The sequence below is a fragment of the Rhamphochromis longiceps genome, linkage group LG19 (genome assembly GCF_057381845.1).
Source record: "Rhamphochromis longiceps isolate RC_006_pf linkage group LG19, R_longiceps_female_GT1.1, whole genome shotgun sequence".
Classification (NCBI taxonomy): Eukaryota; Metazoa; Chordata; class Actinopteri; order Cichliformes; family Cichlidae; genus Rhamphochromis; species Rhamphochromis longiceps.
The window spans coordinates 3,075,624-3,103,141 of record NC_140575.1 but is presented as its reverse complement, the minus strand read 5'-3'; the positions used below and the strand labels follow the sequence as shown (position 1 = coordinate 3,103,141).

Below are 27,518 nucleotides of genomic sequence, written 5' to 3'. Positions count from 1 at the left end.
GGGACACAGCTGAACATAATCTCACTGACGAGACCTGGGAAGCAAAACCAAACACGAGAGGCTGTCAAAATAAAACAGGAAGTACGAGAAATGCACACCAAGACTCAGACTGACTAATTAAAGATAGAGTGAGAGCGAGCGACACATAGAGAAAGACAGGGGAAACAGATAGTCTTGACTCCATGTTTATTTGCCTGGCTTAATACAGAAAACAGATTCTGGCTGCCCTCACCCTAGGATCAGCGATGGGTGCAGGAACCTGCCAGAAGCCAGCTCCTCTCACCTGAGGAACTATTACAGGTGCAGAGGTGGTCTATTCAATTCAATTCAAGGTGCTTTATATTATAAGGTAGACCCTACAATAATACATCTGGTCTTTGCTGGCATCACCCTGGGAGCCAGGACTGGTGCAGGTGATGGGTGGACACCAGCTGTCACCAGCTGTAAACCAGAACATGGATCGGCTGGGCCTCAGTCACCAACACCCAGGTGCATGAATGGGTGCAGATGAAGGCTGAAAGCAGAACCGCCTTGGGAGCAGGGACAGGGACTGGTCGAGCTCTACCTATCTTAATACCGGGAACTGAGATGGGTGCAGGGAAAAGCTGGGTCCAAGCCACACTGGGAGCAGGCAGAGCATATGGCTTACGCGAGGTCACAGGTGGAAGAACAGTCTTAGAAACAAGCAAAGATGAGGTACCACAGTCTTTAGAGGGAGCCCCAGAGGGTGCAACAGAACCAGTTCTGCACAGGTTCACAGCAAACAGTCTTCAAAGAGGTCCCCTTCAGGGTCCTCAGAAGTGACACTAACTCTAGAGTTGCTACCCCGCCACTTTGCAAACAGTTTCAAAACAAGGCAAATCATGAGCAGACCCAGATACACATTGTACTGGTTCAGGGATTGGTTTAAAAACATGTATAGTTTGATTAACAGTAGATGAGATTTCATTATCCACCAGCGCAGTAACATCACATGAAGTTATGGTTGACCCTTGCAAGAACCCAAAAATTCTGTTTTGTTTTACTTTGTTTTCTGGGTCAACTACAAGATACACATCTTTTATGCTGGCTGACTCTGAAGCAAAACAAACAGTCTTCGATTTTGCTGGGTTAGTGGTACACCTGGGAAACACAACTGGACTTAAACTAAGAAAGGCCAAGAGCAAGAGACACAGAGAGAGTGCGAGAGACACAGGGAGCGACATGACTGGAGAAACAGGCAAATGAACATGGAGACAAGGCTGACTTGATACAGAAAACGAGGGAGAGAATGAGAGAGGAGGAGTGAGCACCAAGGGAAACTAACAACAAGGCAAGAACTCAGCAGCATAACCAACTAAATCCAAGACTGCTAATAGGAAATTTCAAAGAAATAAACAAGTTGATAATCCAACTCAAAACACTGATGAAAAGACCCGGGACCTTGACACTTAAATTACTTATTACAAAATCTGTGGCCAGGCTGATTCACGGTCTTTTAGCAGATTTTTTTCACAGCATTGTCATGGCATAATATTGTTGAGCCATGTAATCCTTCTTATGAACGTATTAACAGAAGCGAGGAAACTAACAGCCATCATCTGCATTTGTGTGGCCTTTTTCTTTGAACCAAGACAATAACTTTCCCCGACATGGCTGTAATACACCACTGCAGACAACATACCTCACTGCTATGTTTAACAAACACAGATAACTAGACCAGGACTGAGAAAGGACATTTGGTCAGAGCAGTGTAAAAATCTGAATTTTATAACTTTTCCAAGTTTCTACAAGTTTCTGTTAAATCATAGTAACAGAATTCCAAAAGCCATTGTACCACAACATGTTAGCACCGTGGTTCTTGCTTTAATCTTTTGGATGCTAACAATTCTTGCCTCAAGCACAGGGCCATGATCATAGCCTTCTCGTTAAGAAGGAATCTAAGTACCTGTCTTTTTCTTTGTTTCTGTGTCTCCAGATCTATGCAGCTCTCAACATATTCTTTGGCATGGCTAGTATTGGCCTGCTGACCGTGGTGGCCATTGATCGTTACCTTTCCATCTGCAGACCAGATATAGGTATCCCACTTAGAGAGCCTAATATTTGCATATATAATTTACCCGACCACATTGTTATACTCCTTTTTATCTGTTACAAAATTGACAAAGATATTCATGATCAAGGGTTACCATGTCATCTAATTCCATCATTCATCACACAACCAGTTATACTGGTCACAAAGTGATGTGCGATTAATCTCATGTTCCTTCTGTTGTCTTTTAACCACTGCTTAAATTGTTCTATTTTATTCATAAATCGTTTGTAAGTTCACCAAAATACAGACTCATTGAAGATGTTTTGAGGAAGTACAACCCAAATTTCAAAAAAGGTGGGACCTCTTATAAAATGTAGCAGGGAAAACAAAAACAAAGCGTTTCAAACACACACACACACACACACACACACACACACACACACACACACACACACATATATGTATATTCAAGGGAGAATCTCAGACCAGTTGACTGAGTTACCAGAAAACTTATCAAAGATGTGATCAGAATGTGTAATGGCAAAAGTGAGTTTTTAGGATTAGAAGAATGTCATCAGCATACAAACTGATTTTGTGATTATGTAATTTTTTTTTTTGCTGTACCGCTAATCAGTTATTGTTCACTGGTGGCAACAATAGGGCAGATGGCAATAGTGGCATCCTGGTCTAATGTCTCTGTTTAAATTGAATGAGTTAGCTATTTGCTCTTTAGTGATTATGGATGCTGTTGGAGTGTTATATAGGATTTGGAACCAGAAGCCAAAATGTTTCTCTTTTCTAAATTCAAAATTGTTTGTGGTATACACAATGAAAAAAAATCAAACTTTTTCTACTCAGATTTGATGGTTTCTTTTGTTTTGTGTGCTTGTAGGTCAATTGTGTTAATTTATTATGTCTGAATTTTAAAATAACTGTAGGTCACAAAAGAAGAATGGAAAGAATGATGCCATACCAGACAAGATAAATATTTTTACTGATTAAATATAAGGGTAAAATGAAAAGTAATTTAAAAAATGGCCAATTATACCCTAAACCAAAGAGGGTTTAATTCAGTATTTGGGTCAAGGTCAAGTTTATTTATATAGCACTTTTCCAAACAGTCTTAACAATGTAAACAGGGAGCCAATGAAGAGAAGGCAGTATGGGAAAGATATGCTCCATCTTTGTAGTCCCTGTCAGTACTGTTGCTGCAGCATTTTAGGTTAACTGGAGGCTTTTAAAGGAGTTTTTAAGACAGTCTGATAAAAATGAATTACAATCGTCCAGCCTGTAAGAAATAAATGCATGAACTAGTTTTTCAGCAGAGCCCTGGCTTTTTGTCAGCCTGGCTACAGGCTGCTGACAAGAAACCTAGAGTTGTTTTTATTTTTTCAATAAGTGAGGAAAAGTGAGATGCTCTTGCTTTGCGAAAAGCTCTGTCTTTTTTCTTTCTTTTTTTTTTTACTTTTTTTCCTATAAAACAAACTATTCTTACAGGCTAAAAAATGATCTTCTAAATTAGTGAATTGTTTCATCTTATAACTTCAGCTTATGAACTGGTGCACGTTTAAGAGTTATACCACAGAGTCAAGTAATTCTGATTTGAGGTTTTCGTTTTCAGTTTGGGTATCCAGAGTTGTATGCAGTGAAGATGTAATTAGGGATGGGTATTGATAAGATTTTAACGATTCCGATTCCATTTTCGATTCTGTTTAACGATTCGATTCCTTATCGATTCTCTTATCGATTCTTTTTTTTTTTTTTTAAAGGAGAACACTAAGGTCGATTAGCTTAGAACTGTGTTTTATATCTTCTCTTTGAACAAGATAGAAATTTAGGAGTAACATGGCCTTACAAACCCAACAGTGAGATCTTAAGAGATCCACAGCCTACGGCTCTTCAATGGGGTGTCACAGGGTCCCCAGGAAAAAAAATGTATATGTAAAATAATAAAATAAATATTCTCCTGTAGCAATAACAAAGTATAACATAAATTATTCTGTAGCAATTACACAAGAATATCCAGTAATGTCCCTGCCTACAATTAAACACATTCACTTACCAAAGTGAAATCGGGGGCATGTGCTGTGGCAAATGGGTGCAAGCCTTTGACCACAAACTTAGACACTGCTCGGTGACATTAGTCTATCCTGGCCTGAAAGGAGACGCTACCGGTAGACTGCAGCGACAACTGCCAGCATCTGAGCCAGCCAGACTCTGTCTCTCTCATCATGGTTATCTAAATGCAACGCACAGTAATAGCAGGTTTTGTAATAAGGTAAATCGCGCTAACATAATATGCAATGCTAATTGATTAGTTACCTGCAGTATTAACGGGAGAGGACGTGGAAACGCTACCGCTGCTGCTGGGTTGAGCTTCGCTAGTCCGGAGCGGATCAAAAACACGACATTCGTTGAACGCAATCGCGTGTTTTTTGAGCAAATGCTTTTGCATGTTCGTAGTGTTTCCTCCCTTTGATGAAATCTCTACTTTGCAAGTATTGCACGTTGCCCTGTTGTCATCCTTTCTCATAAAGTGTAACCAAACTTTTGAGCGTTTGTGCCGCTCAGGCGCCGTGTTTCCTACTGGGTAAAAGACGCTACTCAACGTGATGACGTCATTCGGGGCGACTGGAATCGATAAGGGAATCGTTTTTAAAAGTGGCAAACGATTCCAAGGAATTGAAACAGTGGGAACCGGTTCTCAACAAGAACCGGTTTTCGATACCCATCCCTAGATGTAATACTATTAACAAGATAATCGACCTCTATGTGACTAGAATGGCTTAGTTACAGCACTTTCAGAAAGACATGTACTCTAATAATCGTGTTAACCACTGCTTTGTAATCTGTTGTGGTATATTTAAATGTTAATAAGAAATGATCTGAAAAAGAGGGTTTTTTGTTTTAGGAAATACTGTTAGTTCAGTTTCTATGCCAATATGTCAGAACGAGATCTAAAGTGCGATTAAAGTGGTGGGTGGGTTTGACGGCGTTGTAACGATAGAAATGGTAATTAGTTAGATTAGTCGTTACTGAAAAGTAACGCCGTTAGTAACGCCGTTACTTGTAATGCTAACTGAAGTCTGCAGTGTACAGGGTGATGAGGAAAGGGGCGAGCACTGTTCCTTGTGGGGCCCCCTTGCTACAGACTACCACCTCAGACACACAGGCCCACAGCCTCAGGTAGTCAATAATCCACTAGGATAGCTGATGGTCTACTCTCCCTGCAGCTTCCCCATTAGCACTGAGGGCTGGATTGTGTTGAAGGCACTGGAGAAATCAAAAAACATGACTCTCACAGTGCACCTAGTGCCCTCCAGATGAGAGAAGGCCCGATGCAGCAGCATCATCCACCCTGATGTTCAGCTGGTAGGCAAACTGCAGTGGGTCTAGGTCTCTCCTGACTAGTGGGTGAAGGTGGTGAAGTATGATCCTCTCCATGGTCTTCATCAGGCGTGAAGTCAGTGCAACAGGTCTGAATTGTTTTGGCTCTTATTTCTTAAACCCAGCTTCAGAGACAGTGTTGCATCTATGTCAGTTCTTGAGAGCAGGGCTCATGATGTAAATTAGCTTTTATATGTTTAGTGTTTCATGTCCTCTTTAAAGGATATACAGGGAGTTGGGCGGGTGTCCCCCACCTCTTGGGAAAGAAACTGTGTTTGGCACAACCAAGCATTCAGACCATAATTCAGTTTGCTACAACTTCTGGACGGGTTTTTGTTTTTGTTTTTGTTGTTGTTGTTGTTTAAAACAATATCAGCAGTATGCAGTTTAGCAGACTGCTGATATATTCTATAAAGAGTATATGCATGTAGGCGCAGATAGTGACGTTTCAGTTCCAGTGTTTCCCTTAGTGTGTGTAGGTGTATATCTAACGTTTGTATTAGTTGTTTTATTTTGGTACTTTGGTGTCTGTGGTGCTTTGCATTTCATTATAGCTCCTCCTAGTCTCATTACCTAGTTTCTGTTCACCTGTTCACCCCAGTTGTGTTCATGTTCTCTAATTGCCTTCAAGTGTCTGTTTTTGCTCCCTGTGTCTTCCCTGCCCACATTATTAGATTCCTGTATGGACCGTGTTATTAGGATTTTGGACTCTTCTGCCAGTTGAATAAAGGTACATGTCAGATTATTCAGTTGCCTTAAGAATCTGCATTTGGCTACTCCTTATGCAGAGCTATGATTGGTGCCTTGTGAAATGACAAATGTAACAAAGAGCCAGGATACTTGAGCAGCTAGAATTCTACATTGGACCACCACATTGGACTATTAGAAATGACATTATGACCACTCACAGGTAAAGTTAATAATACAAATTATCTGTTCATCATGGCTCCTGTTAGTGGGTGGGACATATTAGGGAAAATGTTTTTCTTCAAACGTCATGTGTGAGAACTAGGGAAAATGGACAACTGCAAGGTTTTGTTTATTTATTTATATTTATCACCATCACCTCCGTCATCAAGAAAGCCCAGCAGAGGATGTACTTTCTGAGGCAGCTGAAGAAATTCAACCTGCCAACACGGACGATGATGCAGTTCTACACTGCAATCATCGAGTCCATCCTCACCTCCTCCATCACCGTGTGGTACGCTGGAGCCACTATCAGGGACAAACAGAGACTGCAGCGTGTTGTGCGCTCTGCTGAGAAGGTGATTGGCTGCAGACTCCCATCTCTGCAGGACCTGTACACCTCCAGGACATTGCGGTGTGCAGCTCGGATCTCAGCTGACCCTTCTCACCCTGGACACAGTCTGTTTGACCTGCTCCCCTCAGGCAGGAGGCTCCGGTCCATTCGCACCAGAACCTCTCGCCATAAGAACAGTTTCTTCCCCTCTGCTGTCGGACACATGAACAATAACCGTATGACTGTTCCCACCACTAACACATGACCCTACGCTGTGTTCACTGCATCATTCCATGTTTGGCACTGATCACCACCTGCACTCATGTATATATCATGTATATATCTATCTATCTACTTAGCACTTTTAATTCTTATTCTCATTTTTATTTTCATGTCTATTTAAGCTTAATTTATAACAGTATGTTTGCACTGAAGCATCGCAGCGATTTCCTAATGTTGTAAACCTGCTCAACATTTGGCAATAAAACCCTTTCTGATTCTGATTCTGATATTTATGCACTATCCCAGCTTTTGTGGAATTGTGGTTGTACTTAAAAATCAACAGTTTGCTAATCTCTATTAAACATTTATTCAACTATCTGCAGCCTAAAAAAGTGCTTACTTTCTTAGTTATGGAGCGATTGTAGCGCTAACTACAATCGCTCATTAAATTCAAAATGACTTTATTGTCGCACTTTCCTGACCTTCATTTTTTCTATACATCATTTCTCTCTCCAGGTGAGAAAATGACGGTACGATCATACAGTCTTCTTATTCTGGCAGCATGGCTGAATGCTGTGTTCTGGTGCTCCATGCCAATTGTTGGCTGGGCTGGCTATGCCCCTGACCCCACTGGAGCTACATGTACCATCAACTGGAGACAGAATGATGCGTGAGTCTTTAAGGGATAATGTACTTGATATTTTGGATTAAAAGCTACTAAAAAAAGAGTTTGAACAGATATTTGCCTCTCCATTAGCTCAGGTTTTTTTTCAATAGCCCAAACAGTCCACCCAATTAAAGCCATTGGTGTTTCTACTATCACAAGATGCAAAGGTAATGTTTTGGTGATTTGACACTATATAGCGGTTTTGCACATAACATCATGCACACGTTGCTCAACAACTGTCTGCCATATTGGATAAGTGGTAGCGGTCACGTAAATTCACTGATACATAGTATACATAGAAATTATCACTATTTCCCCCCTCATAATGCCTATATTCTGCTGCATGATTGGGTGCAGCAATGATCAAGGACAGAAATCCCAGGTCAGGCTTGCAGGCAGGTGCATCATCTTTAGCCTCAAATTCTGGAGGCTTAAACTGCACTCTGTTGGGTCAAGCATTGTCATCTTGTAGACTACAGTTTTGTCCTAGACTGTGGAGATATGGGAATGTCACTGGTTGCAGAATCTTATTTTAAGATCTCACTCCACTGAAATGGCCTCCAGTAACGACAAAAGCTTTCAGCCTTTTGGTTAAGCAATTACCATAGCATTTTCTGTGTCCTCTCCACAATTTGACCCTACAGTCCAGACGCAGTAGGCCAAAACTGTACCACTGAACATGATGTTTCTCCACATGTTCAGCTTACAGTACACATGTTGTCAGCACCAGCATAAACAGGTCTGATTGTGAAGGGCCTCCTGGGCGTCACATGAGACTGGAGATTGACTGTATGCTGTCTTTTAAGTGGTGACAGGTTAAGGAAACTGTCTTTTTTGGTCTCATCTTCTTGGGATGCCCACTTTGTGGCCTGTCTGACATTTCCCTTTAAATGGAACTTGACCTTTAATTTGGAGATGGTGCTAGGGCTCACTCCTAAATAATGCTCCAGCTTGGTTTTCCGGCATTCCAACTTGGCCTGGCACATGGCCTATCCAGATCAGTCAAATATGGTTATGTTTGGAACAGACACTAACTATATGCTGACAGCGAAACAACTAGTAACTCAGTGTTCCAACATTCGGAAGAAGGGACTACTCTCACGAGGTACAACACACATGCTATGGCAAGGGGGAGCCAGGACGACAGGTCAGGGAGGAGATGTCATCATCATCACCCACACCAGAGATTGGGTACCAAGAGGAAGGATCTTTGAGTGCGAGAAGAACTGACCTGAAAGATAGGATCATGGTAAAGCTTGAAACCTGGATCCTCCGTAGCCGGTTACCAAGATTAAGTGAAGTACCCTCAGAAGAGCTACTAGATGATGCAAATGCAGCACTACGGAAGATACTTACCGACACCATTACCAAGAGTAACCAGATGATCTATACTATGGCAGCAGTGCTCAGTGAGAAGCTTGGCTACAAGTTAAAAGTACCCTTCATGGGGAAGGAGACTAGAGGCCAAGATCAAAGCTGCAGAAAGGTGCAACAAAGAAGGTGCCGAAGAAGTACAGCAAGCTGTACATACCTGAGGCCTTGGAAAATGCCAGCGAAAAAACTCACAGCCTTGGCCAGCTACTTGAAGAGATACTCCAGGGAGATCGAAGGCAGGAGAATAAACCTGCTGTTCTCCACAGAACCAGCCAAGGTGTACTCACAGTGGCAGAGGAACAATATGAGAACATCACCACCAAGACTGGAGATGGAGCAATACTGCAAGAGCATATGGGAGAAGGACACAACCCATAACGGCAATGCTCAGTAGCTAGTGGATCTGAGGGCAGACTACAGCTACCTCCGGTGAATAGGGTCCAGTAACCATCACAGTAGCAGACATCCAAGACAGGGTCTCCAGTATGAAGAGTTGGACAGCACCAGGCCCCGACATGGTTCACGCCTACTGGCTGAAGAAACTGACTGCACTCCACAAGCGCCTGGCAGCACAAATGAACCAGCTGCTAGTTGACGAAAGACACCCAGAATGGCTAACAGAAGGCCTGACAGTCCTGATCCTCAAGGACCCCCGGAAGGGACCGGTTCCGTCCAACCACCGGCCAATAACCGCAAGACAGCTCGTGTCAGGTGTCATAGTGGCTAAGATGAATAAGTACATGGCTCAATACACGAGTGGGGCACAGAAAGGCGTTGGAAACAATACCAGAGGAGCGAAACCCCAGCCACTGGTAGACAGAGCAGTCGCCTGAGAGTGCAAGACTAGGCTGACCAACCTGGATTGATTACAAGAAGGCCTTTGACTGGATGCCCCACACCTGGATCCTTAAGTGCCCAGAATTGTACAAGATCACCAGGACCCTAAGAGCCTTGATCAGCAACTCAATGGGGATGTGACACACAACACTAGAGGCCAACTACAAGTCCATAGCACAGGTCGCCATCAAGTGCGGGATGTACCAAGGAGATGCTCTGTCCTGTTAAATATCGACACTTCACCAAGTTCTTGTGATTCCTCAAAGCCATCTGATGGAAGACAACACACTGCTCAATAGACCATTTTACACTTCCGGAAGGGAGATGCGTCCTGCATGACATGCTGCTGCGAATCTCGAAATGCCTAACAATTTTATTACAGGCTGTCCCACTCTAGTCTAAACAACAGTGTTACACAAGCATTAAGTAGTCACGTTGCATAGCGTACTCAGAGGTTTTTGTCCATTAGCTGCAAAACATCTTTTCTCAGCTCCGGCGAGGCTGTGACCTTGCCTTACTCCCTTCTAGTAAATTTCCACTGGCAGATGGTTCCATGTTATCAGCTTCTGCAGACAAACGTGGGTGAGAGTCTCCAACATTCTACCACTAAAGGACATGTAGTCTAATGCCTTTATTACCAGGGCCATGCCCATTCAATACTACACTATATAATTATATGACACTTATTAATATAAGCATTGAGACACTTCAGATATTTTCATCTTAACAGTCCCCACTGCTGTTCTACCTAGGCCTGAATCTTCTCAGTGAAATCAGTGACAGGACTGACTATGGATACCAACTACAGAATGGAGCAATTGTCAGCCACCTCCTCTACATGCATGACATCAAGCTGTATGCCAAGAGTGAACTAGACATTGATTCACTGATCCACACCACCAGGATATACAGCAATGATATCGGAATGTCATTCGGACTGGAGAAGTATAGTCGGATGATAACAAAGAGAGGAAAGGTACCTGATCAAGTACCTTGCTGGGATAATAAGCCAGCCAAAGAAGGAGATAGTAGCCCCTGACATCAAGACCAGGAAGCCCTGACCATGAATGGTTCCAGTCCAGCACCCTGAGGCTGTACACTAAGCGGAAAGAAGGAAGCCAGAGACTGTGAGTGTCAGCACCACAGTCCAGGATGAGATAACAAACATCCATGAATCCAGTAAGATGGCCCCAACCAACCGCATGTTCAGTGAATACCTCAGGCAGCAGAAACCCAAGAAAGAGGAGGAAGAGGAGGAATGATCATGGAAGAATAGGCCCCTGCACGGTATGTACCGCCGGCAGATAGAGGAGACATTGAGAAGTTGACAAAGCTGGATTGAAAGACAGTGCAGTGGCACTAATCATGGAAGCACAGGAACAAGTTCTGAGCACAAGATCTATAGAGGCTGGGGTCTACCACACCAGGCAAGACTCCAGGTGCAGGCTGTGTAAAGATGCCCCTGAGACATAACAGCAGGGTACAAGATGCCAGCAGGCAGGGCATACATGGAACGCCATAACCAAGTGGCCAACATAGTGTACAGAAACATCTGTGTTGAGTATGGCCTGGAAGTCCCGAGGTCTAAATGGCAGATGCCCCCTAGAGTGGTTGAGAATGACCGAGCTAAAATCCTGTGGGACTTCTTGATACAGATGGGCAAAATGGTGATGGCTAACCAACCAGACATAGTAGTGGTGGACAAGCAGAGGAAGACGGCGTAGTGATAGAAGTAGCAATACCGAATGACACCAACATCAGGAAGAAGAAACACGAGAAGCTGGAGAAGCACCAAGGGCTCAGAGAAGAGCTCGTGAAGATGCGGAAGGTGAAGGGGACAGTGGTCCCAGTGGTAATCAGTGTGCTCGGTGCAGTGACCCCCAAGCTAGGCAAGTGGCTCCAGCAGATCCTAGAAACAACTACCAACATCTCCCTCCAGAAGAGCGCAGTTCTAGGAACAGCAACACTGCGCAAGACCCTCAAGCTCCAGGCCTCTGGTAGAGGACGTGAGCTTGAATGATAGACAGCCCAACACAGACAGAATTTAAATGCATTTCACAGCTCTGTTGAAGAAGCTGTCTCTCAGTCTGGTGGTGCATGTTTGTATGTTTCTGTACTGCTTTCCAGAGAAGAAAGCAGTATACATAGTCCTTTGCCAAGGTGGCAAGAAGGCCAGATGTATCGCTGCAGACACCACCGTCTGCAGCGATACATCTGGCCTTCTTCTGGATTCATCCAGCATATACCAAGTCCAGATGTGGGAGTGGACTTTCCACAATCCCCTGTGCTGTTTTCACCTCCCAGGCCAGTTTTTCTGTCTTGTGCTGTGCTACTGCCATACCATACAGTTATACTAAGATAGAAGGTGCTTTCTATTGTGGCTCTGTAGAAATTCACAAGCAGCCAAGAAGAGCGTGTGATCCATTTTAGCTCCCCGAGGAAGAAGTACCTTTGTTGGGCTTTCTTCACCAGGTGTGATGTGTTCAGCGACCAGCTCAGGTTAGATGTTATGTGGAGACCCAGGACCTTGATGCTGTTGTTATCTAAGAACCACTGTGTCAGGTGTTGGATCTCCTCTCTATAGTGAGTCTCATCATTGTCTGATATGAGACCCACCACAGTGGTATCATCCAAAAAGTTAATGACTATGTTAGTGAAATTAATGGCAGAACAATCGTGAGTGAACAGAATGAATAAGGCTGGACTGAGCACACAACCCTGTGGTGTGCCTCTGTTCAAGACCAGTGTGGAAGATGTCCAGCTCTCTATTCTCATCATCTGAGGCCTGTTCGAGAGGAAGTCCCTGATCCAGTGGCACAGCGATGTTGGCACACCCAGGTTATAAGGCTTCAGAACCAACATCGTAGTATAAGAGCTGGAATGTTCGAAGTGGGTCAGGGCTCAGTACAGTGCTAATGCGACGGCATCCTCTGATGCATCCTTTTCAGGAAAATCCTGTCAGTTGGTCAGTGCATGCTTTCAAAGTCCTGCCTTCCTCCTTATCTGGTCCTGTAGCTCTGTTGGTGTTAATCCTCCTCAGGGTGGAACTCACTTGGTTTAGATGAGGGATGATGCTCGTTAGCTCCCTTATATAGCAAAAAGTTCTTTACACCGTGCATCATGATCATCATGCAGCCTGCTGTACCATTTGCTCTCGTCACCTGTAGGCTGCCCTACCTTTTTCACCTTTTGCATCAACAGGTGACCTTACTGAACTGAACCATGACACAAAAAATAATCAGGAAGGGGGCAAATAGTTTTTCTCTGAACTGTTTATTTTTTTCACTTACATTGTAAGCATGTTTGCATTCAATATAACGGAATTTGAATATTATGATTTAAAACCCTGTTTAAAATGTTAATATGTCATTGCTTAGCTGAGATAAAACAAATCTAGCATGTCTTGGTATGAGAATGCTTTATAACTATCTGTGTTTTTCTTTCCCAGGTCTTTTATTTCTTATACTATGGCAGTGATTGCTGTGAACTTTGTGGTTCCTCTGTGTGTCATGTTTTACTGCTACTACAGTGTGACAGTCACTGTCAGGAGATACAAAGCAAGCAACTGCCTGGACTGCATTAACATGGATTGGTCTGATCAAATGGATGTCACCAAGGTGAAACTGGGCCACAGTTTTAGGCTTTGTTTGTTAATGCCACATGCATCTGTATTTATCAAATGCATGTTTAAACAGAGAAGAATACTTCTGGTCGAAATTAGTTTTTTTTTTTAAACAAATATCCAATCTATGTTGTTCAATATGACAACATTACCGTTGACACTTTTTCCGAGTTTGGTAGGCTAACCATTTTGTTTTACCATGGTTATTTATAGCTTTAGTTCAGACCACAGTGTTCTACAAAATTGGAAAGTAATTTAGTTCTATATAATAAACATGAAATTCAGGAAAAATATAGACTCCCGTGTGGTTTGTGGTCCACATGGGATACATAATTTATACTACATGGAGTAAATTTGCATGTTTTATATAATGTTGTTGTTGTTTGTTGCTGACAGATGTCAATTGTAATGATTGTCATGTTCCTGGTTGCCTGGTCTCCATACTCCATGGTGTGTCTGTGGGCATCGTTTAGTGACCCAAAGACTATCCCTGCCCCAATGGCTATTATTGCTCCACTCTTTGCCAAGTCCTCCACCTTTTATAATCCCTGTATTTACGTCATTGCCAACAAAAAGTGAGTGTTCTCTCTTAAGTATGCTATGACAATAGTTAATATTTCTGTGCCAATAAACTTTTGCATAAGAAACCAATATGTGGGATAAAGTGGGATATTTCTGTGTCACATTAACATTTTTATATACTGTGTACTTCTGTCTGTAGTGTGTAGTGATGGTGGTGTGTAGAAGGACTTAAATCGCCTTTTCTTGCAGGTTCAGAAGAGCCATTACAGGCATGATTCGGTGTCAAACAAGACAGCGAGTCACCATCAATACCCAAGTTCCCATGACAATTTCCCAACAACCTCTGACCCAGTGAGATGATATTGCATTCAGCATGATGTCACATTAATATTAAAATAACTTGGCATTAAAACGCTGTGTAGAAAAATGCAATAATGACACCAATGAGTGACGGTGCTTCCACTGTCACCTCAGCAAATATTTTGTCTCCCTTAGTTTCACAAAATGTAACCTACAAAGTCTTTAGAAGGGTGAGAGCCATAGATGAGCTGCTTAGGCTGGGCCCTTAAAAGCACATGGGTCTAATGGGCTAAGCCATTTTTTTTAAAGATTGCAGCTTCCACTATCAAACACCCATGCTGATGTTTTTCTGATAGCTTGATTGAAAAGCAGCTGTAGTGTTTCCTTCTTCTCCTTTATTGGGACTGTTATAGGGCCATCGGTCTCTACTGTCCCTTCTATCAAAAGTCTTAAGAAACCTGTGAATAAACACTTAAAAAATAAAGAAAAAACAACGTTTGTATTGTATTCATGCCTTTTTTTTTTGTCTGGTCTCTCATATGTTTGCAGGTACACTTAGCTTGACTACATGGCCCATATTATTTTTTATGCTATATATAAATTACATGAATATGAAAAAAAATCATGTTTTTCTTAACAATGTAGGTCTTTATTCTTATGATGAAGTACTTCTTGGGTGCATCTCTGGAGTACACCAAGCCTTTTCTACTCTTTCATATACATGACGATGCCCCCCTCCCCATTTCTCCCACATTCTTACTCTGTCCTGGTGTGAATATGTGTGATGGGGTACAACCTACCATCCTGTGGATGGTGTGACTTAATGTAAACATAATGTGCACTTTATTAATCCCCATAGGAAAATTAAAATGGCCTTTACTAGTCCCTAAGGACCCCAAAGCGCTTTACACTACATCCAGTCATCCACCCATTCACACACACACTGGTGATGGCAGCTACATTGTAGCCACAGCCACCCTGGGGCGCACTGACAGAGGCGAGGCCACCGGGCCCTCTGACCACCACCAGTAGGCAACGGGTGAAGTGTCTTGCCCAAGGATACAACAACCGAGACTGTCCAAGCCGGGGATCGAACCGGCAACCTTCCGATTACAAGGCAAACTCCCAACTCTTGAGCCACGATCACTTTGATTACTCCTCTGCATTTAACCCATTCACTCAGAGGGCAGGCAGGCAGCCACCAATCCAGTGCCCGGGGTGCAGGACCTTACTCAGGGTGGGCGTTCAGTGGATTCGAACCACAGACTTTCCAATCATGGTTTGGCCACTATACCTACTGAGCTTGGGGCAGGGATACCTTGTAATTAAACCCAGTGGTATTCCAGCAGATCCCTCAGGTCAGATTCAGGTCACCTGAAAAAGAGGATTGTTGTTCCTTCAGCGGTCGATTACCAAGACCATGTGAAGTACCCTCTGAAAGTGAATACAGCATTATTGTCCCTGCAACACCACAGCAACAGTTATCCTTGAGACGCTTGGCAACAAGTTAAAATGCCACAGGGAGATGTACCCTCCATGGGGAACGACGTTACAGGCCAAGATCAAGGCACCATGGAGTTTGCTCCTTATTGGAACTGCAGAAAGGTATGAAAATGGAGAAAGGGGTTCAAGTAACAAGTAACAAAAAGATTCCTTAGAAACTGCCACGCAAAGACTCACAGCCTTCGCTAACCGCTTGAGGAGGTATACCAGAGAGATAAAGCCCAGAGAACAAACCAGTTGTTTTTTCACTGAGCCATTCAAGATATACTCTCAGTAGTAGGTGAGCAATATGAGAAGAGGCCTAGAGGAACTGAAGAAGCTTCTCGGATGAGAGGTGAAACGTCTTCAAGCAACTTAAAGAAGTCCAGACGCTTTTCTTTGCAAGCTCCTTTGACTACGATGACCTGGATGACTGAGAACCTTCACAGACGTATTGTTCTACAGTAGTGTAAAGTCTACAGTGACTGTAGACAGTTACGTCTTTTCACGATGGCCTATGGGCCAATAGGAGCGCTGAATCCCACTGTAGACCAAGAGCACCTGGCTGCAGACACTGTGGAGCTCCACAGAAACCGGAAACACTCCACCTCCACACTAGGTGGAAACACATGACTTCAAATTTGAACAGAGTTACATTGCACCAGCTGTGCCTCAATACACAGTGTACACAGTGCATATAAAAAGTTTGAAATATAACTCTTTTTGGGTCACAAAATACACTTTTAAGATATTTTCAGGCGAGAATGTTGCTGCAGCCACTGTGGAGCTCCACAGTGGGCAGAAACACTTGACCTGCACAGTAACCAGAAACATGTGACTTCAAACTGGAACACGGTTATGTTGCACGACCCATTTCTCAATATGCGTGCTTTTTGTTTTCAAACCCCCGCGGTCTTACACTACTCAGGTTAAACATGATATATAAGACATTTAGATAACTTAAAAATGTTTGTTTTATTTGTTCCTTAGCAAATCGGTTTGGCTGAGATCAGTGGCGGAGCGGGGGGGGTTGGCTTACTGGGCTTAAGCCTGGGTTGTTTTGTCAGAGGCCCGAGGTCTTTTGGAGTGTAATTTTTTCATAGTTAGATGCCTGGCTGACAAGTGTATAAAACAAAAACTACACACAATATTCGAAGCACATAGTGCACACTGTGGGAATTTACGACTGTGCGTGAATCCCCCCTAATATTGGTATGATCCGAGCTCAGGCACTAAGTGACCGAGCGAGGGGGCGGGGCAGCTGCTGCCTGCGAGTGCGCTGTTGGAGAAACGCAGCCAGGCAGACAGAGGAGAACTGAAGTTCGACCAGGTACCAAAGCAAATCATTCGTACTGTACAAATAATGTAAATATGACGGTGAATCATGAAAGATATCAAAGTGATCACTTGACCCATGTTACGTTACTTGCTCTTCAAGTGAATCAACAAATGAAAAGCCGAACAACAACAATGCTGTTTCTTTAGAGAGTCTTAGCTTACACGTGTGTTTATTTCATATTTTCAGTTGTTTCCCTCCACGGCTAAATAAATCGGTTTCAGTAATGCACTGATATACAAGAATGGACATAAGGAGCTTCTTTCAAAGAAAAAACTCTGGTAGATGTTATTTTATATATTATGCTTTGTATGTTGTTCAGTATATTTCTATGCAAAACAAGAGGAACTTCAATACACAGCAGTATATTCACAGCTGAAACCAGATATTTACACTTTATGGAAAACACAAGAACATTTTTTTACTGCACAACATCAATTTAGAGTAAACTTGTTTTGTTTTGGATAAATAAATATTGAAATATCTTTTGAATTAGTTAAATGTCAGAATAAAAAGAGACAGAGCTTCTATTTTATCACTTTCATCAAATGTAGGAGTACATGTACACTAAATTTATTGTTAATTAATAAGAAAACTGCAGACGATTCCATTCTGAGCTGAAGAAGCTTCTGATAGGTTAGTAGAGTCCATGTGAGTAAACTGGTGGCACAGCTGTGGATGCATATAAGGCAAAACACAGAGGCTGTTTCTGTGACATGGGAACATCAAGAGATGTCAACCAAAACACCAGGAACAGAACTGTGGAGCTCCATAAGTGTGGCTCAAGTTTGAATACAATTTGGTGCCATTTGCAATTAAGAAATACAGATAGTTTCTCTCTTTACTCTTAAAGTTAACAAATGTGTTTTTTATATTTATCTAAAAAATAAACATTTAGTCTGATTTGATGTTACAATTAAAAAAGTGTTTTTATCTGAAGAGTTTGTAAATATCTGTATATTTGATGATTGTCAGCACAGAGAGAGAGATGAACAAGAGCAGGTGAGACACACATGTTAGTCACATGGTTGTTTACCAAAAGTATCAGCGTATCATAGGTCCTCATGTATCTCGTACCTAGTGTTTCTTTTTAGGTTTGTTAGTTTTCAACTTCTACATTTATTAAGTTTTGCAGCTTGTTTGCACAACAAGGATAAATAATTATATAAACCTTTCTCAATCTAAATATTGTACTTTGGTAGAATTAAAAAATAAGTGTAGTGCAGGTCTATGATGATTTTTAGTGCTACTATCATCTAGTTCTGATTCTGGTTATGTCTTGGTTAAGTCCTCAGTAGTCCTGATTTTGAACTGTTGTAGTCCTGTTTTAATTCCGGATCAGTTCTGGGTCTGGTTGAACTGGGGTTTAGTCCTTGTGTCTTGATGCAGCCCCGACTTTGTTCTGCCTTGCTGCTTAATTAAAATAACTAGTTTAAGGTGTCCTGCAGATGTGATATATATTTTTCCCTATATGAAGTCATTCTTTTTTGAACAAAACTCAAAACAGAGCCAATTAATCTTCAGTCATTTCTACCCTAACCCCCCACCCCCCCAAACATGATCCAATTATATTTTAAATATTTGTTCAATTCTCTTCCAAACCCAAGCAGCTGTCTATTGTAAGTTTTCAGTGTCTACTAAAATAAAAATAAAAGCATTCTAACATCTCACTTGTTTGTTATTATTCAGGCATACATATGTACATGTTTTCATACATGTAGTGATTGTGTTTAACTGTATGAAGCTTATTAGACATGGAACAGATCATACATAAAAGAGAATTTTGCCAGAGTGTTTAAGATACTTTTTTAAATGATCTTTTTTTCTTTTTAAAGGAAACAAAAGAAAATCTACAACATGATGTGTAATTTCTATTGTAAATATTAATCACAGTTAAATTAAGAGGGGATAGCAGTAAAAACTCCGGATTGGTGATGTCATCAAGTGCGCTGCTGTTCCAATTGTAGAACGAAGTCCGGCCTCACATGTGTGCTTAAGAAGTCCGGACTCGCGTACTTGAGAATTGAGAAACAGCTTCTGTTTTTGTGTTGTATCCCATATTGCAATACATTGGACGTGGTTCTACCTACTGTGGAGGTCATGTGTTCCCTTTTAATGTGGCGCTCCACAGTGGCTGCAGCCAGACCCTTCTCCTGTAGACTATCGTCTGTCGACGGAAGTTGCATCACCAAAACAACAACACTTTTTTTTCTATTAACAATTTAACAATACAATCAAGAATAATATAACACAATACAATACAATACAAAGTAACTCTCGCAGAAGCTAAAAAATACAACAAAAATAACAGCAAGGATATAAGGGGGTGCTAGAGTACTAAAGGAACAGAATAACAAAGGAAGAGCAGAGGTTGACACACAATGGAGGTAATAATCAAAACAGTAGCAGACGGGAAATGTCATCATAGATCTTAACAAATCTGCTGGACTTCAGTTTTTTAAGTGACATGCATGAAGTAGTGTTTAAAATCACTGATGAACTATGGAAAGGATGGTTTACTGTCACGGCTGGCGGAGGGAGCCGTGTGGTGTGGAGGAAAAGGAGGACCCAAGATGCAGCGAACTGATGACAGAGTGATGTTTATTTACAAGGTGGTGGTGGTGGCAAAAACAGGCAACTCAACATGAGCAATTACAAACCTAAACTGGGAGAAACTAAAGACAAACCTGAGACCATACAAAAGGGGTGCGGGGCAGAGAGACGCAGAGACAGGAACGAAACACCATAGAATGCAGAGCTACACGGAGGAACGCAGTGATACATGGATGAACGCAGACCAGCCGACGAGGAGCACAGGCAGACACCAACTATAAATACACACACCAGGTAATGAGGAAATGGCACACAGGAGGGGACACAGCTGGAACTTAATGGGCATAACGAGACACAGACCTACAAAGTAAAACAGGAAATCTAGAACCCGAACCGGACACAAGGGGGGAGGACACAGAATAACTAGAACAGAGGGAAATAGTCACAAAACACAAAACGCTGGGTCAACGACCCAGGACCATGACAGTTTACTATTACTCCATTTACAACAATGATTATGGTGTTTCCCTAACAGGATGATAATGTTAATCACAGTAGAGACAGGTAGATGTAGTTCAGCTATATAGAAAATAATATCAGAAATATTAAACTGCGGGATATCGTTGATCTTGAGGGATAACCAGCTGTGTAGTTCTAACCAAAAAGCATCTGATGCAGGACATGAGAAAAACAAATGGTGTAATGTTTCACAGTCTGAATCACAGGAAGAACACAGGTTAACCTCAAACTTAAACCTCCTCTTTAGAAATTCAGACACAGGGTATATATTATTAATTAAATTAAATAAGTTTCTTTAACTTTAGGGAAAACAGGCCACTTAATAAATTCAGAAAACACTTTTTCCATGAGTGACTGATCCCTGTGAAAAGCTTGCAGATGTCTACCCGAGTCAAACCCATGGAAAATAATTGATTTGAAGTTCATACTGATAAATGTGTTATTACATTTACTATCATTTAGATGGCAGTTTCCAATTTTTAAGCTTGGCAGCGTTGGATTGACGTCAGAATATAACATTGTGTTGCGTATTAGTTGCCTTAGAGCCAATGGGATAACACGACAAACCTTTCTGTATTCTTTTATTGGACGATCTGGGTTGTGTATCTTGGCGAAAGATACATAATCCAATAAAGCACCACTCGAATCAGCAGGTCAGTTACAAACAAGATACCACTCTCAAACCAGTTCCTGATAAACAATGACTTTTTGTTTGGTCCATAGGGTCGACATATGTAGGAGCCATAATTGAATGTATTGAATTCTGATGATCACTGGGTTTTTATTTGTTTGGTTGTTATGGGAGTCACGTGGGTGCTAGCGGTGACATAAATGGGCGTTGTCAGTCTGTCATTTACTGGTTTTGATTTTGACAGAGAGGAGGGCTGGGTAGCCGTAGTTTTTGTTGACCGCTGCACTACATGTTTGCTTCGTTATATTAGAGCCTGTGATGTTGTAAGAGTTTGAATCAGGAGCCGATGATACTACTCTGTAAAAATCGCAAAGCACTTTAATAAACAAGCAAACAATTCCACCTCTCGCATTATTGCGTAAAGTTGACAGCGCGTCAGGCAAATAGGCAGGCTTCATCCCCGGCCTCTAGCGACTGTGGAAGTCGTTACATCTTTAGTCAACAAAAAACGGCATTCTGGAGAAGCCAGCCGCAAGCAGGATCAAAGAAATCAGATCAAGGAACCTGAAAGACGCCAAGTAAGTGCAGCGCATCTGAATGAGTGAGCCCAGCAGCACCGACACACCTGACGCAATTCTGAGGAGCGCAGGTAAGAATACCTGTGCATGTCTGGTTGTGGAAAAGGAAGCCACGTTGCATTAGCGCTGAGATGTTCAAGAGGAGACACTGAATGGAATGAATGTTGGTTAAATGTGCAACGTTTTTGGCTGCGCCCTTGGAATGATGTCTGCGCTGCGTCTTATTAATTATGCTGCTTGGATGATGTTCAAATGGACAATTAAAGTGCCGTTACGTTGAAAGGATTTTATGGTCAAAGTCTATTGTGGCTTCCAGTGGATATATGTTTTAATGGATGATCACTGAAGATTAAAATAAATAAATAAAAAAATCGAACAAACAAACGGGAAAATCATGAGTCAAACAGGTGGTGATGATTGTTCCTCTAATCATTTGAGGGGAAAGAGAGAAAATTGACTGGAAAGGTATTGTTGAATAAAATCGAAAAATTACAAAATGAATGCAAAATTTATGTCAATAAAATGAAAGGACTAATACAAAAAATGAAAGCGCTCATGCAACACAATGAAAATCTTTCTCAAATTAAGCAGTATTTGGTGGATTTAAAGGCACTGTGTGAAAAGGCTTCAAGTTCACATGTTGAGGTGTTGTCTTTGGTGCCAGAGGAAGAAGTAATAAAACAAGAGGAATGGTTTTCAAGCATCATGAAATACACCAATGTGTTTTTAAGTGAAATTCAGAACTGGATAAATCAAAGAGAACAAAATCCTGCTGTTCGTCCAAAGCAAATCAATTTATTGGAAAACAATGTTGCATCAAATACTGAGACAGAAGTGGAGGATGATATTAAGCCAAGTGATAGTGTTTCAAATGTTGAAAGCGACAAAACTTCTTCATCAGGATCTTCAACTTCATCTGTTCGTATGAAAGCTGAGGCAGAGTTGGCAGCTTTAATGATAAAGCAGAAATCATTGGATGAGAAACATGTACTGGAAGAAGAGGAGGAACGTCTTCGTAAAAGAAAGGAAAGGCTAAAATTGGACACTGAAATTGCTGAAAAAATGGCTACAATAAATGTCCTTAAAGCTCAAAGTATAACAAGCAAAAAAGGATCTTTAAAAGTTTCAGATGGAATGAATTCATACATTTCCCATGAAAGATCTAAACAAACCCTTAATGTTGATGCATTGGAATTTATACCTCACATTTCTGCAAAACAAAATTCATTGACTAATGCTGAAACTCAAAACAGGAGAAAAGATAAAACCCAGGAATGTGTCATGCAACAAGCCGTGCTGACTGAATCTTCTCAAAATAAGCATCCTCGACAATATTCAGTTATTCCTTCAAACCCATCTGATGCAAATGGACAAAATGACTGTCATACAAATGGTATGGTGGAACTGGAACCACAAAATGATGTTATTGGAGTAATGACTAAACAAAATGAAATAACAACACTCTTAATCCAACAACAAAGACTCTTTTCTTTACCAAAGAGAGAAATACCTCATTTTGATGGAGATCCACTTCAATATTATTCATTTATTAAAGCATTTGAGAATGCAGTTGAGTGCAATACGAAGAATAACAGCGATCGTTTATATTTTTTGGAACAGTACACAAGAGGCCATGCAAAGGAATTGGTGAGAAGCGGTCAACAAATGAACTCAGATCATGGTTATCGCAAGGCAAAATCACTGTTAAAGGAGCACTATGGTGATGAACAGAAGGTCGCAGCTGCATATCTGGACAAGGCACTTTCATGGCCATCAATTAAAACAGAGGAAGTAAAAGCTCTTCAGAACTACAGTTTGTTCCTCAGGGGATGCTGTAATGCAATGGAGGAGGTGCAGCATCTGAGTGATTTGGACATGCCTTCTAATATGGTGAACATTATTAAAAAATTGCCGTATAAATTTAGGGACAAATGGAGAAGCCATGTTTGTGACCTGCAAGAAAGGCATAGAAGAAGAGCCAAATTTATGGATATTGCAGACTTTTTGGAGAAGCAAATAAGAATATTAACTGATCCTGTATTCGGTAATATTCAAGATTCTCCGCTTTCTTTACCAACAAAAGGAATGAGTAAAGCCAAGTATCAAGGCAGACCTGGAAATAAAGGAACAAGCTTTGCCACCACTATGCAAGTTGTGGAGAGTACACCTAAGCCTGCGGAAATGAAAAATAATCAGGTTGGAAGGAACGTCTGTATTTGTTGTGGAGGAAGACACATGTTGGACGTCTGTGCACAGTTGGGAAAAATGGCTCATGAGAAGAAGATAACCTTCTTAAAGGAAAATGGCATCTGTTTTGGCTGCTTGTGTATAGGACACATCAGTAAAGACTGCCGTAAGAGGATTTCCTGTTCAAAATGCAGCCGGAAACATCCCACCATCCTGCACAAAGAAAGTTCACCTTCTGAAAAGACTGACAGGAACATGCAGCCGCATGTGAGCACACTGGTGTCGAGTGGTCTTACAGGGGCTGGAGACCAGGACTGTAAACTGCCCATTGTGCCTGTCCAAGTAAAGTCAAAGAAAGGAAGCAACATTATTACAACATATGCTTTTTTGGACCAAGGGAGCACAGCAGTTTTCTGCACTGAGAGTCTGATGCGCAGACTTCACCTTGAGGGAAGGAAAGGAAACATCCTCCTCAGAACCATGGGCCAGGAAAGAGTTGTGAGCAGCAACACTTTATCTGGACTGGAGGTTGCCGCTCTTTGTGGTGACGAATTTCTGGAACTGCCAAAAGTGTACACACAGGAGTCCATGCCTGTACATAAAGGAAATATTACAACGCCAGGAGATATTGAAGGATGGGCACATTTAAAACACATAACCCTGCCTCAAATCAATGCAGGAATCGAACTTCTGATTGGAACAAACATTCCCAAAGCCTTGGAACCTCTGGAAGTGGTGTGTAGTGTTGATGGAGGACCGTATGCCGTAAGGACAAGGCTTGGCTGGACCATCAATGGACCACTTTCAGGAAACTGTGAAGCTACAGGTGATCAGAAGCATCCACAAGTTACAGTCAACAGAATTTCTGTTGTCACGCTGGAGGAGCTTTGGCAGCAACGGTTCAAGAATGACTTTCCTGAGAGCAAAGTTGATGAGCAGGTTGGATTGTCAAGAGAGGATCAGAGATTTCTGGAAATAGTGACTAACTCTGCCAAATATGTGGGTGGTCATATCCAGATAGCATTACCTTTTCGGAATGCCAGTATCAGTATGCCAAACAATAAGAAAGTTGTTCAACAACGTCTGCGCTTTCTACAAAAGAGATTTGAGAGAGACACAGTGTTTCATACTGAGTACAAAGTCTTCATGAATGAGCTTCTGGCTAAAGGTTATGCTGAAAAGGTCCCGGAAGAGGAGATCAATCGCAATGATGGCAAGCTGTGGTATATACCACACCATGGTGTTTACCATCCGACCAAGAAGAAACTCAGAGTTGTGTTTGACTGTGGAGTGAGTTATCATGGAACATCTTTAAACTCCCAACTCTTACAAGGACCTGATCTTACAAGCTCTTTAATAGGAGTGATCACAAGATTCAGGAAGGAGCCAGTTGTAATTATGGGAGATATTGAATCCATGTTCCATCAAGTCATGGTTCCAGCTGAAGATAAAGATCTATTGAGATTTCTCTGGTGGCCTAAAGGTGATCTGGAACGACCAACATCTGAATACAGGATGAATGTACATCTCTTCGGGGCAACTTCGTCACCAAGTTGTGCCAACTTTGCACTCAGAAAGTGTGCGGATGACTTTGGACATCTCTACAGTGAGGAAGCTGTGAAGAAGTTGTTGCACTGTTTTTATGTGGACGATTGTCTTGTGTCCGTTGAAACTGATGAGGAAGCAGTGTTAATGTACCACGAGTTGGTTTCTTTGTGTGCCAAAGGAGGATTTCTGCTCAAAAAGTGGATCACCAACAAGCCTGCAGTGCTGGAATCAATTCCTGAAAGTCATAGAGCCACAGGAATGAAAGAGTTGAACATGGAATTGGATTCCTCAATGATCAAGCGAGTTTTGGGCGTGGAGTGGTGCATAAAATCAGACTCTTTTAAGTTCAAGATTGTGCTCAAGGACAGACCGCTCACCAGAAGAGGAATCCTTTCAATTGTCAGTTCTATCTATGATCCTCTTGGAATGCTATGTCCTGTGGTCTTAACTGCTAAGAAAATCCTAAGAGATCTATGCCAGGAAGGAATCGGCTGGGACGATAACGTACCAGAGCTGTTTTCCAAAAGATGGTTAACATGGCTCCAGCAGCTCCAGCTATTGAGCAAGTTTGAAGTGAGTCGTTGTCTGAAACCTGATGGATTTGGAGAAATCACGAGTGCTCAGTTGCACCATTTCTGTGATGCCAGTGAGGATGGGTATGGAACAGTGACCTACCTGCTGATTGAAAACATCTGTTCAGAACGACACTGTGCGTTTGTTATGGGAAAGGCTCGTGTTGCTCCTCTTAAATCCTTTACCATCCCGAGGATGGAGCTCATTGCAGCAACCATGGCCAGTCGATTGGATGTACTCTGGAGGAAAGAGCTGCAGATGGAACTTCTGGATTCTGTGTTTTGGACAGATAGTGCTTCTGTTCTTAAATACATCAGGAGTGAGACTTCAAGATTCAAGGTTTTTGTGGCCAACCGAGTTTCACAAATCTTAAGAGTTTCATCTTCCTCGCAATGGAGATATGTGGACACTGCCAGTAATCCAGCAGATATGGCCTCAAGAGGAGTGAAAGTCGATGTTTTTATGAAGAATACAAAATGGTTGTCTGGGCCTCAGTATCTTCTACAATCTAGGAGTGAATGGCCTGTCTACCCAGATGACATCAGTCTGCTTGCATCTGATGATCCTGAGGTAAAAACAGTTGCCATAGTGAGTGTTGAGCAAGCTGGAGAAAATTCTGTTACTCGCTTGTTTAAACATTTATCCATCACGGAGGAACCTGGGAGCGACTGATAAGACTGGTTCGCAAAGTACTTAATTCCATAATGAAAGTACAAAACCTGGATGAAGAAGGTCTTCATACTGTACTTTGTGAGGTTGAAGCCATCATTAACAGCCGCCCAATTACCAAAGCCTCAATGGATCCTAACGACCTGGAAGCTTTGACCCCTAATCATCTTCTTCTGTTAAAGACCTCACCGATATTACCACCAGGAGTATTCCATTCCACTGATATGTACACACACAGAAGATGGAAACAAGTCCAATACATGTCTGACTTGTTTTGGAAAAGATGGGTGAAGGAATACCTACTACAGCAACAGGAACGTCAGCGATGGATTGGAGTAAAAAGGAACCTCATCGTGGGAGATCTGGTTCTTATCATGGACAGTTCGGCACCTCGAAACTCTTGGCCAATGGGATGTGTGATAAAGACTTTTCCTGACCGAAGAGGATTCGTTCGTCAAGTTCGGATTAAAACTCAGACTAGTTGCCTGGATCGACCTATTACCAAACTGTGTCTACTGCTGGAGGCAGATCACAGTTAAAGACTTCTGGGTCCAATTATCAGACTTTGATTGTATTTGGACATAAAATGTCTCTCATTCTCTCATCAAGATAGACTTTAAGATTACCTATATGATTCCTGCGGGTAATATTGAAATACAGTAAATGCTTGACTTTTCTCTGCATGTTTTATGTCTCCTACTTGGTTAATTATGGGTAATTATTAGAAGGGATCCTAATAATTAGGGGCTGGTGTGTAGGAGCCATAATTGAATGTATTGAATTCTGATGATCACTGGGTTTTTATTTGTTTGGTTGTTATGGGAGTCACGTGGGTGCTAGCGGTGACATAAATGGGCGTTGTCAGTCTGTCATTCACTGGTTTTGATTTTGACAGAGAGGAGGGCTGGGTAGCCGTAGTTTTTGTTGACCGCTGCACTACATGTTTGCTTCGTTATATTAGAGCCTGTGATGTTGTAAGAGTTTGAATCAGGAGCCGATGATACTACTCTGTAAAAATCGCAAAGCACTTTAATAAACAAGCAAACAATTCCACCTCTCGCATTATTGCGTAAAGTTGACAGCGCGTCAGGCAAATAGGCAGGCTTCATCCCCGGCCTCTAGCGACTGTGGAAGTCGTTACAACATAGGTTCCATAGGTGTGAGGAGAGAAGTTGTGTGTAAACATCATTTTCCAAAAAGAAAGTATCTGTTTGTGAAAACTAGATATTTTACTAATCTCAAAGTCACATCTTAATA

At 41.9% G+C, this 27,518-nt stretch overlaps 2 protein-coding genes and 1 long non-coding RNA gene across 4 annotated transcripts in view; 2 read left to right on the top strand and 1 right to left on the bottom strand.

Moving 5' to 3' along the window:
* The window catches only part of cox8a (cytochrome c oxidase subunit 8A), a 28,717-nt gene extending 24,132 nt beyond the window's left edge, over nt 1-4,585 (bottom strand). The window contains exons 1-2 of one of the 2 annotated variants that reach the window (XR_014908931.1): nt 4,337-4,585; nt 4,077-4,253 (exon numbers count right to left, since the gene is read on the bottom strand). The gene's annotated coding sequence lies outside the window, so the exon portion shown is untranslated. The remainder of the gene's footprint in view (nt 1-4,076; nt 4,254-4,336) is intronic. The other variant, XR_014908932.1, reaches the window with a different exon arrangement.
* rrh (retinal pigment epithelium-derived rhodopsin homolog) overlaps nt 1-14,450 on the top strand; it is a 28,915-nt gene extending 14,465 nt beyond the window's left edge. Inside the window, exons 3-7 of the mRNA XM_085392437.1 lie at nt 1,958-2,057; nt 7,380-7,533; nt 13,190-13,358; nt 13,760-13,938; nt 14,135-14,450. Of these exons, the coding sequence (XP_085248563.1) occupies nt 1,958-2,057; nt 7,380-7,533; nt 13,190-13,358; nt 13,760-13,938; nt 14,135-14,240 (708 nt within the window). The 3' untranslated portion in view covers nt 14,241-14,450. The remainder of the gene's footprint in view (nt 1-1,957; nt 2,058-7,379; nt 7,534-13,189; nt 13,359-13,759; nt 13,939-14,134) is intronic.
* Nucleotides 1-27,518, top strand: part of LOC146646011 (uncharacterized) — a 238,836-nt gene that overhangs the window by 62,794 nt on the left and 148,524 nt on the right. The window lies entirely within an intron of this gene.